This window comes from Scyliorhinus canicula, chromosome 16 (genome assembly GCF_902713615.1).
Source record: "Scyliorhinus canicula chromosome 16, sScyCan1.1, whole genome shotgun sequence".
Taxonomy (NCBI): Eukaryota; Metazoa; Chordata; class Chondrichthyes; order Carcharhiniformes; family Scyliorhinidae; genus Scyliorhinus; species Scyliorhinus canicula.
Window position 1 is genome coordinate 5,465,786 of NC_052161.1, and position 12,095 is coordinate 5,477,880.

General features: G+C 49.1%; 1 protein-coding gene across 1 annotated transcript in view; it reads left to right on the forward strand.

Annotated features, from left to right (window-relative positions):
• The first annotated feature begins 7,333 nt into the window (after nt 1-7,333).
• The window catches only part of LOC119979675 (carboxypeptidase N catalytic chain-like), a 38,877-nt gene continuing 34,115 nt past the window's right edge, over nt 7,334-12,095 (forward strand). The window contains exon 1 of the mRNA XM_038822214.1: nt 7,334-7,442. Coding sequence (XP_038678142.1) covers nt 7,334-7,442 — 109 coding nt within the window. The remainder of the gene's footprint in view (nt 7,443-12,095) is intronic.

A 12,095-nucleotide genomic window follows, 5' to 3' on the forward strand; every position in this document is an offset into this window, starting at 1 on the left:
CATTAACAGGAAGTATTTGATGGGAACAGTGCAGAGGGAGCTTTACTCTGTGTCTAACCCCGTGCTGTACCTGTCCTGGGAGTGTTGATGGGGACAGTGTAGAGGGAGCTTTACTCTGTATCTAACCCCGTGCTGTACCTGTCCTGGGAGTGTTTGATGGGGACAGTGTAGAGGGAGCTTTACTCTGTATCTAACCCCGTGCTGTACCTGCCCTGGGAGTGTTTGATGGGGACAGTGTAGAGGCACCTTTACTCTGTATCTAACCCCGTGCTGTACCTGTCCTGGGAGTGTTTGATGGTGACAGTGTAGAGGGAGCGTTACTCTGTATCTAACCCCGTGCTGTACCTGTCCTGGGAGTGTTTGATGGGGACAGTGTAGAGGGAGCTTTACTCTGTATCTAACCCCGTGCTGTACCTGTCCTGGGAGTGTTTGATGGGGACAGTGTAGAGGGAGCTTTACTCTGTATCTAACCCCGTGCTGTACCTGTCCTGGGAGTGTTTGATGGGGACAGTGTAGAGGGAGCTTTACTCTGTATCTAACCCCGTGCTGTACCTGTCCTGGGAGTGTTTGATGGGGACAGTGTTTAGGGAGCTTTACTCTGTATCTAACCCCGTGCTGTACCTGTCCTGGGAGTGTTTGATGGCGACAGTGTAGAGGGAGCTTTACTCTGTATCTAACCCCATGCTGTACCTGTCCTGGAGTGTTTGATGGGGACAGTGTAGAGGGAGCTTTACTCTGTATCTAACCCCGTGCTGTACCTGTCCTGGGAGTGTTTGATGGGGACAGTGTAGAGGGAGCTTTACTCTGTATCTAACCCCGTGCTGTACCTGTCCTGGGAGTGTTTGATGGGGACAGTGTTTAGGGAGCTTTACTCTGTATCTAACCCCGTGCTGTACCTGTCCTGGGAGTGTTTGATGGCGACAGTGTTGAGGGAGCTTTACTCTGTATCTAACCCCGTGCTGTACCTGTCCTGGGAGTGTTTGATGGGACAGTGTAGAGGGAGCTTTACTCTGTGTCTAACCCCGTGCTGTACCTGTCCTGGGAGTGTTTGATGGGGACAGTGTAGAGGGAGCTTTACTCTGTATCTAACCCCGTGCTGTACCTGTCCTGGGAGTGTTTGATGGGGACAGTGTAGAGGGAGCTTCACTCTGTATCTAACCCCGTGCTGTACCTGACCTGGGAGTGTTTGATGGGGACAGGGAGCTTTACTGTATCAACTCCCAGGGTACTGTTTTCCATTACTGTATCATAAAAGCAAAATTGTGCAAAACATAAATGATGATTTTCACCTCCTGTGGTGATTCAATGATGTTTCCATGGAGAGGAGGGAAAGAGCTGTATTATCCAGTTTCACACTGTAAGTGTAGGAAACATCTTCATCATTCCCAGTTGGAATGACGGATGTGACCTTTCACTGTAAATATTCCAGGGACTCTGAGCGATCCAGGAAAACCAGCTGGACCAGTGGGGGTGGAATCACAGAACGCTCTCTCCCTGTGATTGGAGCGATGATTTAATTCATGGGAATGGCGGAGTGGGTTAACGAGAGTGAAAGGTCCCTTTAAGGCGGCAGTGCATTATTTCTGCCAGACAGTGCTGTTACTGGAAATACCCTCTCCCTCCTCCCAAGGTGGGCACTACATTTCCCTTGAAAATCACCACAATATCTCTCATGATCTGTCTGGCAGGATTGGCCAAGAGGTTACATGAGAGCCACTTCCACCCCTCCCTTCACTGAAGAATAAATCATGTCGCTCTGACGCACAAGTGTACATGGAAAGATCCAAACACCGGCTCCTAATACCAAGCTCCTCCATTGCTGGTCACGCAGCAACCCCTTCCACCCAACTACTCTCCTTCCCACAAGATGCACGTACAGAACACCCACATCTGCCAAGAGTTTCATTGAATCCGTGGCTCATCTATTTCCCGTACTACCCTCCCTGCATCCCAGAATCTCACTCACAAACCATATATGAGTGTTTGTGATGGCATGTACTGTTCTGATCTTCTACTGAGGTTCCTCTGTAATTTCATTGTGCAGGAATCTCCTTCGCTGCGCTAGCTAGATTCAACGCTTCTCCGTCCAAATATGTATATTTTATAAGAAAAATAAATTAAAATTACAATTGCTATGCAACGGAAAGCTTCCTGTTTTCTTTACAAACCACGCTCACGTACAATATTTCCCAATGTTTTATGAAATAGTTGGACACGTCCTGTCAACTTATTTCCGGATGGCACAGTGGTGCAGTGGTTAGCACTGCTGCCTCACGGCGTTCAGGACCCGTGTTCGATCCTGGTCCTGGGTCACTGTCTGTGTGGAGTTTGCACATTCTTCCCGTGTCTGCATGGGTTTCACTTCCACAACCTAAAAGATGCGCAGGTTAGGTGGATTGGCCACGCTAAATTTCTCCTTAATTAGGAAGAAAAAAGAATAATTTAGTACTCTTAAAAAAATTTCTTAAACTTCTTTCCATTATGGATTTCTACGTAAACATTTACATTGGAAACTGTCCATGTAATCTGTCACTACCTGATTCTGGCAAATCTATGATGAGGAACTCACCTCCTGACTCCCTCATCTACAAGGAACAAGTCAGGATTGTGATGGAATATTCTCCACTTGCCTGGTTGAGTGCAGAAGAATGAGAGGTGATCTTATTGGAGATATCAGATACTGAGGGGATTTGATAGGGTAGATTTCAGGAGGATGTTTCCGGGGGGGGGGTCGGAGAATCGCCTGGGGTCAGCATCAAACCCGCCCCCGCCGTGTCCCGAATTCTCTGTCCCCCCAGATTTGGTGGGGGCGGGAATCACGCCTCGCCGGTTGGCGGGCCCCCCGCGGCGATTCTCCGGCCTGCGATGGGCCGACGTCCCGCTGCTGACAGGCCTCTCCCACCGGCGTGGATTAAACCACCAACTGACCGGCGGGATTGGTGGTGCGGGCGGGCTCTGGGGTCCTGGGGGGGGGGGGGGGGGGGGGGGCGATCTGACCCCGGGGGGGGGCCTCCACGGTGGCCTGGCCAGCGATCGGGGCCCACTGATCGGCGGGCGGGCCTGTGCTGTGGGGGCACTCTTTTTCCTCCGCCTTCGTTATGGCGGAGGCGGAAGTGACCCCCTCCCCTGCGCATGCGGCGGTATGACGTCAGCAGCCGCTGACGCTCCGGCCCATGCGCGGACTCACGCAGGCCGGCGAAGTCCTTTCGGCCCCGGCTGGCGTGGCGCCAAATGCCGTTCATGCCAGCCGGCGGAGTGGGAACCACTCCGGCGCGGGCCTAGCCCCTCAATGTGAGGGCTTGGCCCCTAAAGGTGCAGAGATTTCCGCCCCTTTGGGGCGGCCCGACGCCGGAGTGGTTCACGCCACTCCATCACGCCGGGACCCCCCGCCCCGCCGGGTCGGGGAGAATCCCGGCCCAGGTGTGCAGGTTTAACAAGAGGTCTCCTGTTTAAGGTTGAGATGAGGGTCACTAGTACGTGGAATTCTGACCCCCAGTATTACGATCATAGACCAGACCCCAAAAGTGGCTGGGATTCTGGACAGAAACCCCAATATTATATTTTAACTTTGTAAGACTGTGAGGAAAGGATACTTCATTCCAGGAGTGATTCCATGCACAAATAGGAGCTGGATTACCCCGAAATGGGGCTATGTCCCCACACCGGGGTAGAAATGCTGGTGTTTCACTCCCGAGTTTCCAATTAAAAAGAACAGTTGATTCACTTACCTGCAGGGGCCGAGCAGGGACCCAGACTGATTCACTGAGCTTCAGCTGCGGATACCAGCCCCCGCACGTACGGTCTGGAGTCCGCGAATGCGCAAGGCGGGAGCCTCCAGCGGCCAGGCTGAGCGCCATGGCGGACTCAGACCGCGGAGGCAGCTTCGAAATGTAGGCCTCCCCCGATCGGCCCTTGCATCCGATCGTGCACAAGCACTGCCCAGCCGCCCATAAGGGCCCCGCCCGCCCTCCCAGTGCCCGATCCCCTCGCCCCGCCACCCCCACCTGGGTGGCCGTGGACTGAGTCCCCACCGGCCAGAGCATGTTAGTTCCACGCCGTCGGGAACTCGGCCGGTCGGGAGCAGAGGATTGCTGGGCGTTCCTCTGGCAATGGCCCCCCAGCCGCGCAGAGCACTATGCGCATACGCCAATTTTCGGGTCCCGGAGAATCACCAGACTGGCGCCGGGCCCGATTACGGCACCAAATTAGATTCTCCGCCCCTGCGCCAAACCCGATTTCCGCGCGGGGCTGTGGAGAATCCAGCCCATGGTATATCGCACCAAATTGTATTACTAACAAAGGATTAAAATCACTTTAATATCATTCAAGGAAATAACTTACAATTACCACTCAAACAATGCTGAACAATAAAATAAAACACTAACTCCTAACTCTTTTATCCCCACTCAAGCAAAACCCATCTTCGGTCAAAATCCACTTTTATATACAGTTAGCAAACGCAGGAATACTTGCTGTAAAGAGATGTCGTGGATAACAGCTTTGCGAGAGAGAGAGATCTTTCAGGAACCAGCTTGCATGTTCTTGCCTGTGTCACACTATTGTTTAACCTGCCAGCCTTTTCAGAAACTGCTATTCTGTTCACAGGCAAAATCTAAGTGCATTGTTTTGAGAGAGGCTGTTAGTCTGTTCCCAGATTGATCTTTAATTGAACTCGACACCTGATTCCTTCAATCCCTGGCTCCCTCCATTTACTACATCATCTCACTGAGGCTAAATACAATAGGCAGAATTCTCCGTTAGCCGACGCTGAAATTCTAGAGTTCTTTCTTGCCCAAAGGCTATGATTAGTTCATCCACCCTGGTGAAGAAGGATTTAGGGATGATCTGAATAGGAGCACGGACATTTTTACCATCTGCACTCTTCCTGCAAGGGAGAGCGAGAGCGAGTCCCATCTCCACAGGTCCCTGTTCACCACCTCCACCAGGCTGGACAGGTTCCAGTTGTGGAGTCTTGTCCAGTCGTGGTCTGACTGGATCCCCAGGTACCTGAACTTGCTTTGGGCCTATTTGAACGGCACTCCACCAGCTCTGCTCCGCCCCCCCCGGGGACTCACAGGAAGATTTTGCTCTTGCTCAGATTGAGCTTGTAATCTGAGAAGGCTTCGAACTCCCTCGGCAGTTCCATTAACCTGTCCATGTTGGCCAAACGGTTCGAGACATAGAGCAGCCCGTCATCCACACAGAGTGAGACTTTGTGCCTACCTCCCCCTCTCTGGATGCCCGTCCAGCCCTTCGCTGATCTTAGAGCGAAGGCCGGTGGCTCAATTGCCAGTGCGAGCAGCAGTGGGGGCAACATGCATCACTGCCTCGTGCCTCTGTGTAGCCGGAAATATTCAGAGCTGGTGGTGTTCATCCGCACGCTCGCCATGGGAGCGCTGTACAGTAGTCTCACCCAAGAGGTGAACCCCGGCCCAAACTCAAGCCGTTCAAGCACCTCCATGAGGAACCTCCATTCAACCCCATCAAAGGATTTCTCAGCGTCCAGGGAGATGATCACTTCTGGTGTCCCCTCCCCGGGTGGGGGTCATGATCACATTCAGCAGGTGTCTGGTGTTTGTTGTTAGCACTTTGCCCTTGACGAACCCGGTCTGATCTTCCACAGTCACTGCTGGCAGGCTGCTCACCAGTCCTCTCGCCAGGACTTTCGCCAGGACTTTAGCGTCAGTGTTTAGGAGTGAGATGGGTTTGTATTACCCGCACTCTGTCGGGTCTTTACCTATTTTGGGGATGGTTGAGATTGAGGCCTGTGCCAGCATGGGTGGCTGGGCCCCCCTCGACATCGAGTCATTGAACATCTCTCCCAGGTACAGGCCCAGCGCTGCCATGAACGGCTTGTGGAAATCCACCGGGGCCCCGTCCAGTCCCAGTCCCAGTGCCTTTCCTGACTGCTTGGAATGAATACATTCCATAACCTCATCCAACCCTCGCGGTGCTTCCAGTCCCAGTCTCCTTCCCTCCCCTGTGACTGGTATGTCCAGCCCGTCGAGGAACTGATTCGTCTGCCAGTCCCCTCTGGGAGTTTGGAGGTGTACAGTCCCCAGTAAAGGTTAGCGATGGTCCCGTTAATCTCACCTGGAGCTGTGACTACCCCAGCCTTTCCGAAACTTTCTCAGCTGGTGTGCCAGCAATGGCTGGACTTGTCTCTGTGTTCATCAAAGGCCCCATTGTCATAATATACATCGGTATATCATGGTGCAGAGACACACACTGATTGACACACAGCAGGACCAATCAACACACACAACACCGCAGCCAATCACCAGTTAGAGCACGCTCACTATAAAGACAGAGGGCATCAGTTTTCCCGCTCATTCGGGATGCAGCCTCTCAGAAGGACGGAGCTCACAGCTTACAGCACCAATCCTCACCATGTGCTGAGTGCATAGACTGGTTAGGATAGGCATAGGTCTTTAGTTTAATCTAACATCGTGTCCACACACAGTGAAAGTATGTTCAACAGTTTTTAGGTTAATAAAATAGCGTTGTACTATTTCAAGTGTTGGTAGACTGTATGTGTTACTGCAGTCTCCACGGATCCAGAGTATCCAACACATCACCCATGTCTGGTAGAGTTGGTGCACTGCTTTCCCAGTGGAGGGAAGGCAAAATTCCTTTTGTAGCTTTTCCTCTCTGCCATTAATTCCACGGACAGGTCTGTGGCATACCGCTGATCCACATCCAATATGGAGCCGATCAGGCGTTGCCTAGCCGCCCTTTCCCTCCTGTCCTGAAGCACCCTATATGCTATTATTTCCCCTCCTATCACTGCCTTCAGTGCCTCCAAGGATGTGGAGAGCGAGACCTCCCCATTCTGGTTGCACGTTACATACCCATCGATGGCTTGTGACATTCTCCCGCAGAACGCCTTGTTGCTGAGGAGGGTTGTGTCCAGCCTTCATGGGGGGGCGCTGGGCCCAGCCCGTCTCCTACCTCACATCCATGTAGTGTGGTGCATGGTCCACGATTATTATCACAGAATATTCCGTGCTTATGATCCCTGGAAGCACCGACTTACCCACTATGGAGAAGGCTATGGGGGAATAGGCTTTGTGTGCATGGGAGAATCAGCATGTCCAATTGACAATGTAGGGAGTGTTGCACACTGAGACAGCACAGCACTGAATGCACTCAGGGTTAAAGACCATTCCAATGGAGTGGAGGTCATGACACTCTGACAATATTCTGTCAGGTCACCCATTCAGCGTGAGGCCCCATTACTCACACAATGTCCTTGGAACATTGATCCTGAATTTTAGAAAACACCATTTGATTAGCTGCAGGCCTTAAAGGGTTAATCTTTTCCGTTGTGACGATGCGTTCAAGCCATCAAACAACTGTTGAACCTTCGGATCATCAAACATTCACTGCAACGTCATTACCAGCGGCCTTGCGATCGAAAGTAAACTCGGTTCCACAGCGCAGTAAACAACACATCAAATAATCACATTAAGGCCTTGCATTAACCATCCAAACACCACCATTAGATTCCAGTCTGTAACTCACTCCTGGGTATCTGTTATTCTATATATAAACCACCCAAACCCCTCGATTAGATTCCAGTCTGTAACTCACTCCCGGGCATCTGTTATTCTATATATAAACCACCCCGAACCCCTCGATTAGATTCCCGTCTGTAACTCACTCCCGGGTATCAGTTATTCTATATATAAACCACCCTGAACCCCTCGATTAGATTCCAGTCTGTAACTCACTCCCGTGTATCTGTTATTCTATATATAACCACCCTGAACCCCTCGATTAGATTCCAGTCTGTAACTCACTCCCGGGTATCTGTTATTCTATATATAAACCACCCCGAACCCCTCGATTAGATTCCAGTCTGTAACTCACCCCCGGGTATCTGTTATTCTATATATAAACCACCCCGACCCCCTCGATTAGATTCCAGTCTGTAACTCACTCCCGGGTATCTGTTATTCTATATATAAACCACCCCAAACCCCTCGATTAGATTCCAGTCTGTAACTCACTCCCGGGTATCTGTTATTCTATATATAAACTACCCAAACCCCTCGATTAGATTCCAGTATGTAACTCACTCCCGGGTATCTGTTATTCTATATATAAACCCCCCAAACTCCTCGATTAGATTCCAGTCTGTAACTCACTACTGGGTAACTGTTATTCTATATATAAACCCCCCAAACCCCTCGATTAGATTCCCGTCTGTAACTCACTCCCGGGTATCTGTTATTCTATATATAAACCATCCCGAACCCCTCGATTAGATTCCAGTCTGTAACTCACTCCCGGGTATCTGTTATTCTATATATAAACCATCCCAAATCCCTTGATTAGATTCTAGTCTGTAACTCACTCCCGGGTATCTGTTATTCTATATATAAACCATCCCGAACCCCTCGATTAGATTCCAGTCTGTAACTCACTCCCAGGTATCTGTTATTCTATATATAAACCACCCCAAACCCCTCGATTAGATTCCAGTCTGTAGCTCACTCCCGGGTATCTGTTATTCTATATATAAACCACCCTGAACCCCTCGATTAGATTCCAGTCTGTAACTCACTCCCGGGTATCTGTTATTCTATATATAACCACCCTGAACCCCTCGATTAGATTCTAGTCTGTAACTCATTCCCGGGTATCTGTTATTCTATATATAAACCACCCTGAACCCCTCGATTAGATTCCAGACTGTAACTCACTTCCGGGTATCTGTTATTCTATACATAAACCACCCCAAACCCCTCGATTAGATTCCAGACTGTAACTCTCTCCCGGGTATCTGTTATTCTCTATATAAACCACCCGAACCCCTCGATTAGATTCCAGACTGTAACTCACTCCCGGGTATCTGTTATTCTATATATAAACCGCCCCGAACCCCTCGATTAGATTCCAGTCTGTAACTCACTCCCGGGTATCTGTTATAAACCATCCCGAACCCCTCGATTAGATTCCAGACTGTAACTCACTCCCGGGTATCTGTTATTCTATATATAAACCACCCAAACCCCTCGATTAGATTCCGGTCTGTAACTCACTCCCGGGTAACTGTTATTCTATATATAAACCACCCTGAACCCCTCAATTAGATTCCAGTCTGCAACTCACTCCTGTGTATCTGTTATTCTATACATAAACCACCCCGAACCCCTCGATTAGATTCCAGTCTGTAACTCACTCCCTGGTATCTGTTATTCTATATATAAACCACCGAAACCCCTCGATTAGATTCCCGTTTGTAACTCACTCTCGGGTATCTGTTATTCTATATTTAAACCACCCAAACCCCTCGATTAGATTCCAGTCTGTAACTCACTCCCGGGTATCTGTTATTCTATATATAAACCACCCGGAACCCCTCGATTAGATTCCAGTCTGTAACTCACTCCCGGGTATCTGTTATCCTATATATAAACCACCCAAACCCCCTGATTAGATTCCTGTCTGTAACTCACTCCCGGGTATCTGTTATTCTATATATAAACCACCCCAAACCCCTCGATTAGATTCCACTCTGTAACTCACTCCCAGGTATCTGTTATTCTATATATAAACCACTCCGAACCCCTCGATTAGATTCCAGTCTGTAGCTCACTCCCGGGTATCTGTTATTCTATATAAACCACCTTGAACCCTCGATTAGATTCCAGTATGTAATTCACTCCCGGGTATCTGTTATCCTATATATAAACCCCCTGAACCCCTCGATTAGATTCCAGTATGTAACTCACTCCCGGGTATCTGTTATATATAAACCACCCCGAACCCCTCGATTAGATTCCAGTCTGTAACTCACTCCCGGGTATCTGTTATTCTATATATAAACCACCCAAACCACTCGATTAGATTCCAGTCTGTAACTCACCCCCGAGTATCTGTTATTCGATATATAAATCACCCAAACCCCTCGATTAGATTCCAGTCTGTAACTCACTCCCGGGTATCTGATAATATTTATAGAGATTTCCTATCAACCTCCTCCACACCCTCCCCTCCTTTAAGACACTCTTTGGAATTTAGCTCTGTCCAGGTTCCTGGCCACTTGTCCTAATGTTTCACTGTACATAGACATAGAACGATACAGCGCAGTACAGGCCCTTCGGCCCTCAATGTTGCACCGACATGGAAAAAAAATGAAAGGCCATCTAACCTACACTATGCCCTTATCATCCATATGCTTATCCAATAAACTTTTAAATGCCCTTAATGTTGGCGAGTTCACTACTGTTGCAGGTAGGGCATTCCACGGTCTCACAACTCTTTGCGTAAAAAACCCACCTCTGACCTCTGTCCTATATCTATTACCCCTCAGTTTAAGGCTATGTCCCCTCGTGCTAGCCACCTCCATCCGCGGGAGAAGGCTCTCGCTGTCCACCCTATCTAACCCTCTGATCATTTTGTATGCCTCTATTAGGTCACCTCTTAACCTTCTTCTCTCTAACGAAAACAACCTCAAGTCCATCAGCCTTTCCTCATAAGATTTTCCCTCCATACCAGGCAACATCCTGGTAAATCTCCTCTGTACCCGTTCCAAAGCATCCACGTCCTTCCTATAATGAGGCGACCAGAACTGTACGCAATACTCCAAATGCGGCCGTACTAGAGTTTTGTACAACTGCAACATGACCTCATGGCTCCGGAACTCAATCCCTCTACCAATAAAGGCCATCACACCATAGGCCTTCTTCACAACCCTATCAACCTGGGTGGCAACTTTCAGGGATCTATGTACATGGACACCGAGATCCCTCTGCTCATCCATACTACCAAGAATTTTACCATTAGCCAAATATTCCGCATTCCTGTTATTCTTTCCAAAGTGAATCACCTCACACTTCTCCACATTAAACTCCATTTGCCACCTCTCAGCCCAGCTTTGCAGCTTATCTATGTCCCTCTGTAACCTGCAACATCCTTCCGCACTGTCTACAACTCCACCGACTTTAGTGTCGTCTGCAAATTTACTTACCCATCCTTCTGCGCCCTCCTCTAGGTCATTTATAAAAATGACAAACAGCAACGGCCCCAGAACAGATCCTTGTGGTACGCCACTCGTAACTGAACTCCATTCTGAACATTTCCCATCAACCACCACTCTCTGTCTTCTTTCAACTAGCCAATTTCTGATCCACATCTCTAAATCACCCTCAATCCCCAGCCTCCGTATTTTCTGCAGTAGCCGACCGTGGGGAACCTTATCAAACGCTTTACTGAAATCCATATACACCACATCAACTGCTTTACCCTCGTCCACCTGTTCAGTCACCTTCTCAAAGAACTCGATAAGGTTTGTGAGGCATGACCTACCCTTCACAAACCATGCTGACTATCCCTAATCATATTATTCCTATCTAGATGATTATAAATCGTATCTTTTATAATCCTCTCCAAGACTTTACCCACCACAGGCGTTAGGCTCACCGGCCTATAGTTACCGGGGTTATCTCTACTCCCCTTCTTGAACAAAGGGACCACATTTGCTATCCTCCAGTCCTCTGGCACTATTCCTGTAGCCAATGATGACCTAAAAATCAAAGCCAAAGGCTCAGCAATCTCTTCCCTGGCTTCCCAGAGAATCCTAGGATAAATCCCATCAGGCCCCGGGGACTTATCTATTTTCACCTTGTCCAGAATTGCCAACACTTCTTCCCTACGCACCTCAATGCCATCTATTCTAATAGCCTGGGTCTCAGCATTCTCCTCCACAATATTATCTTTTTCCTGAGTGAATACTGACAAAAAGTATTCATTTAGTATCTTGCTTATCTCCTCAGCCTCCACACACAACTTCCCACCACTGTCCTTGACTGGCCCTACTCTTACCCTAGTCATTCTTTTATTCCTGGCATACCTATAGAAAGCTTTTGGGTTTTCCTTGATCCTACCTGCCAAAGACTTCTCGTGTCCCCTCCTTGCTCGTCTTAGCTCTCTCTTTAGATCCTTCCTCGCTTCCCTGTAACTATTAAGCGCCCCAACTGAAACTTCACGCCTCATCTTCACATAGGCCTCCTTTTTCCTCTTAACAAGAGATTCCACTTCTTTGGTAAACCACGGTTCCCTCGCTCTACCCTTTCCTGCCTGTCTGA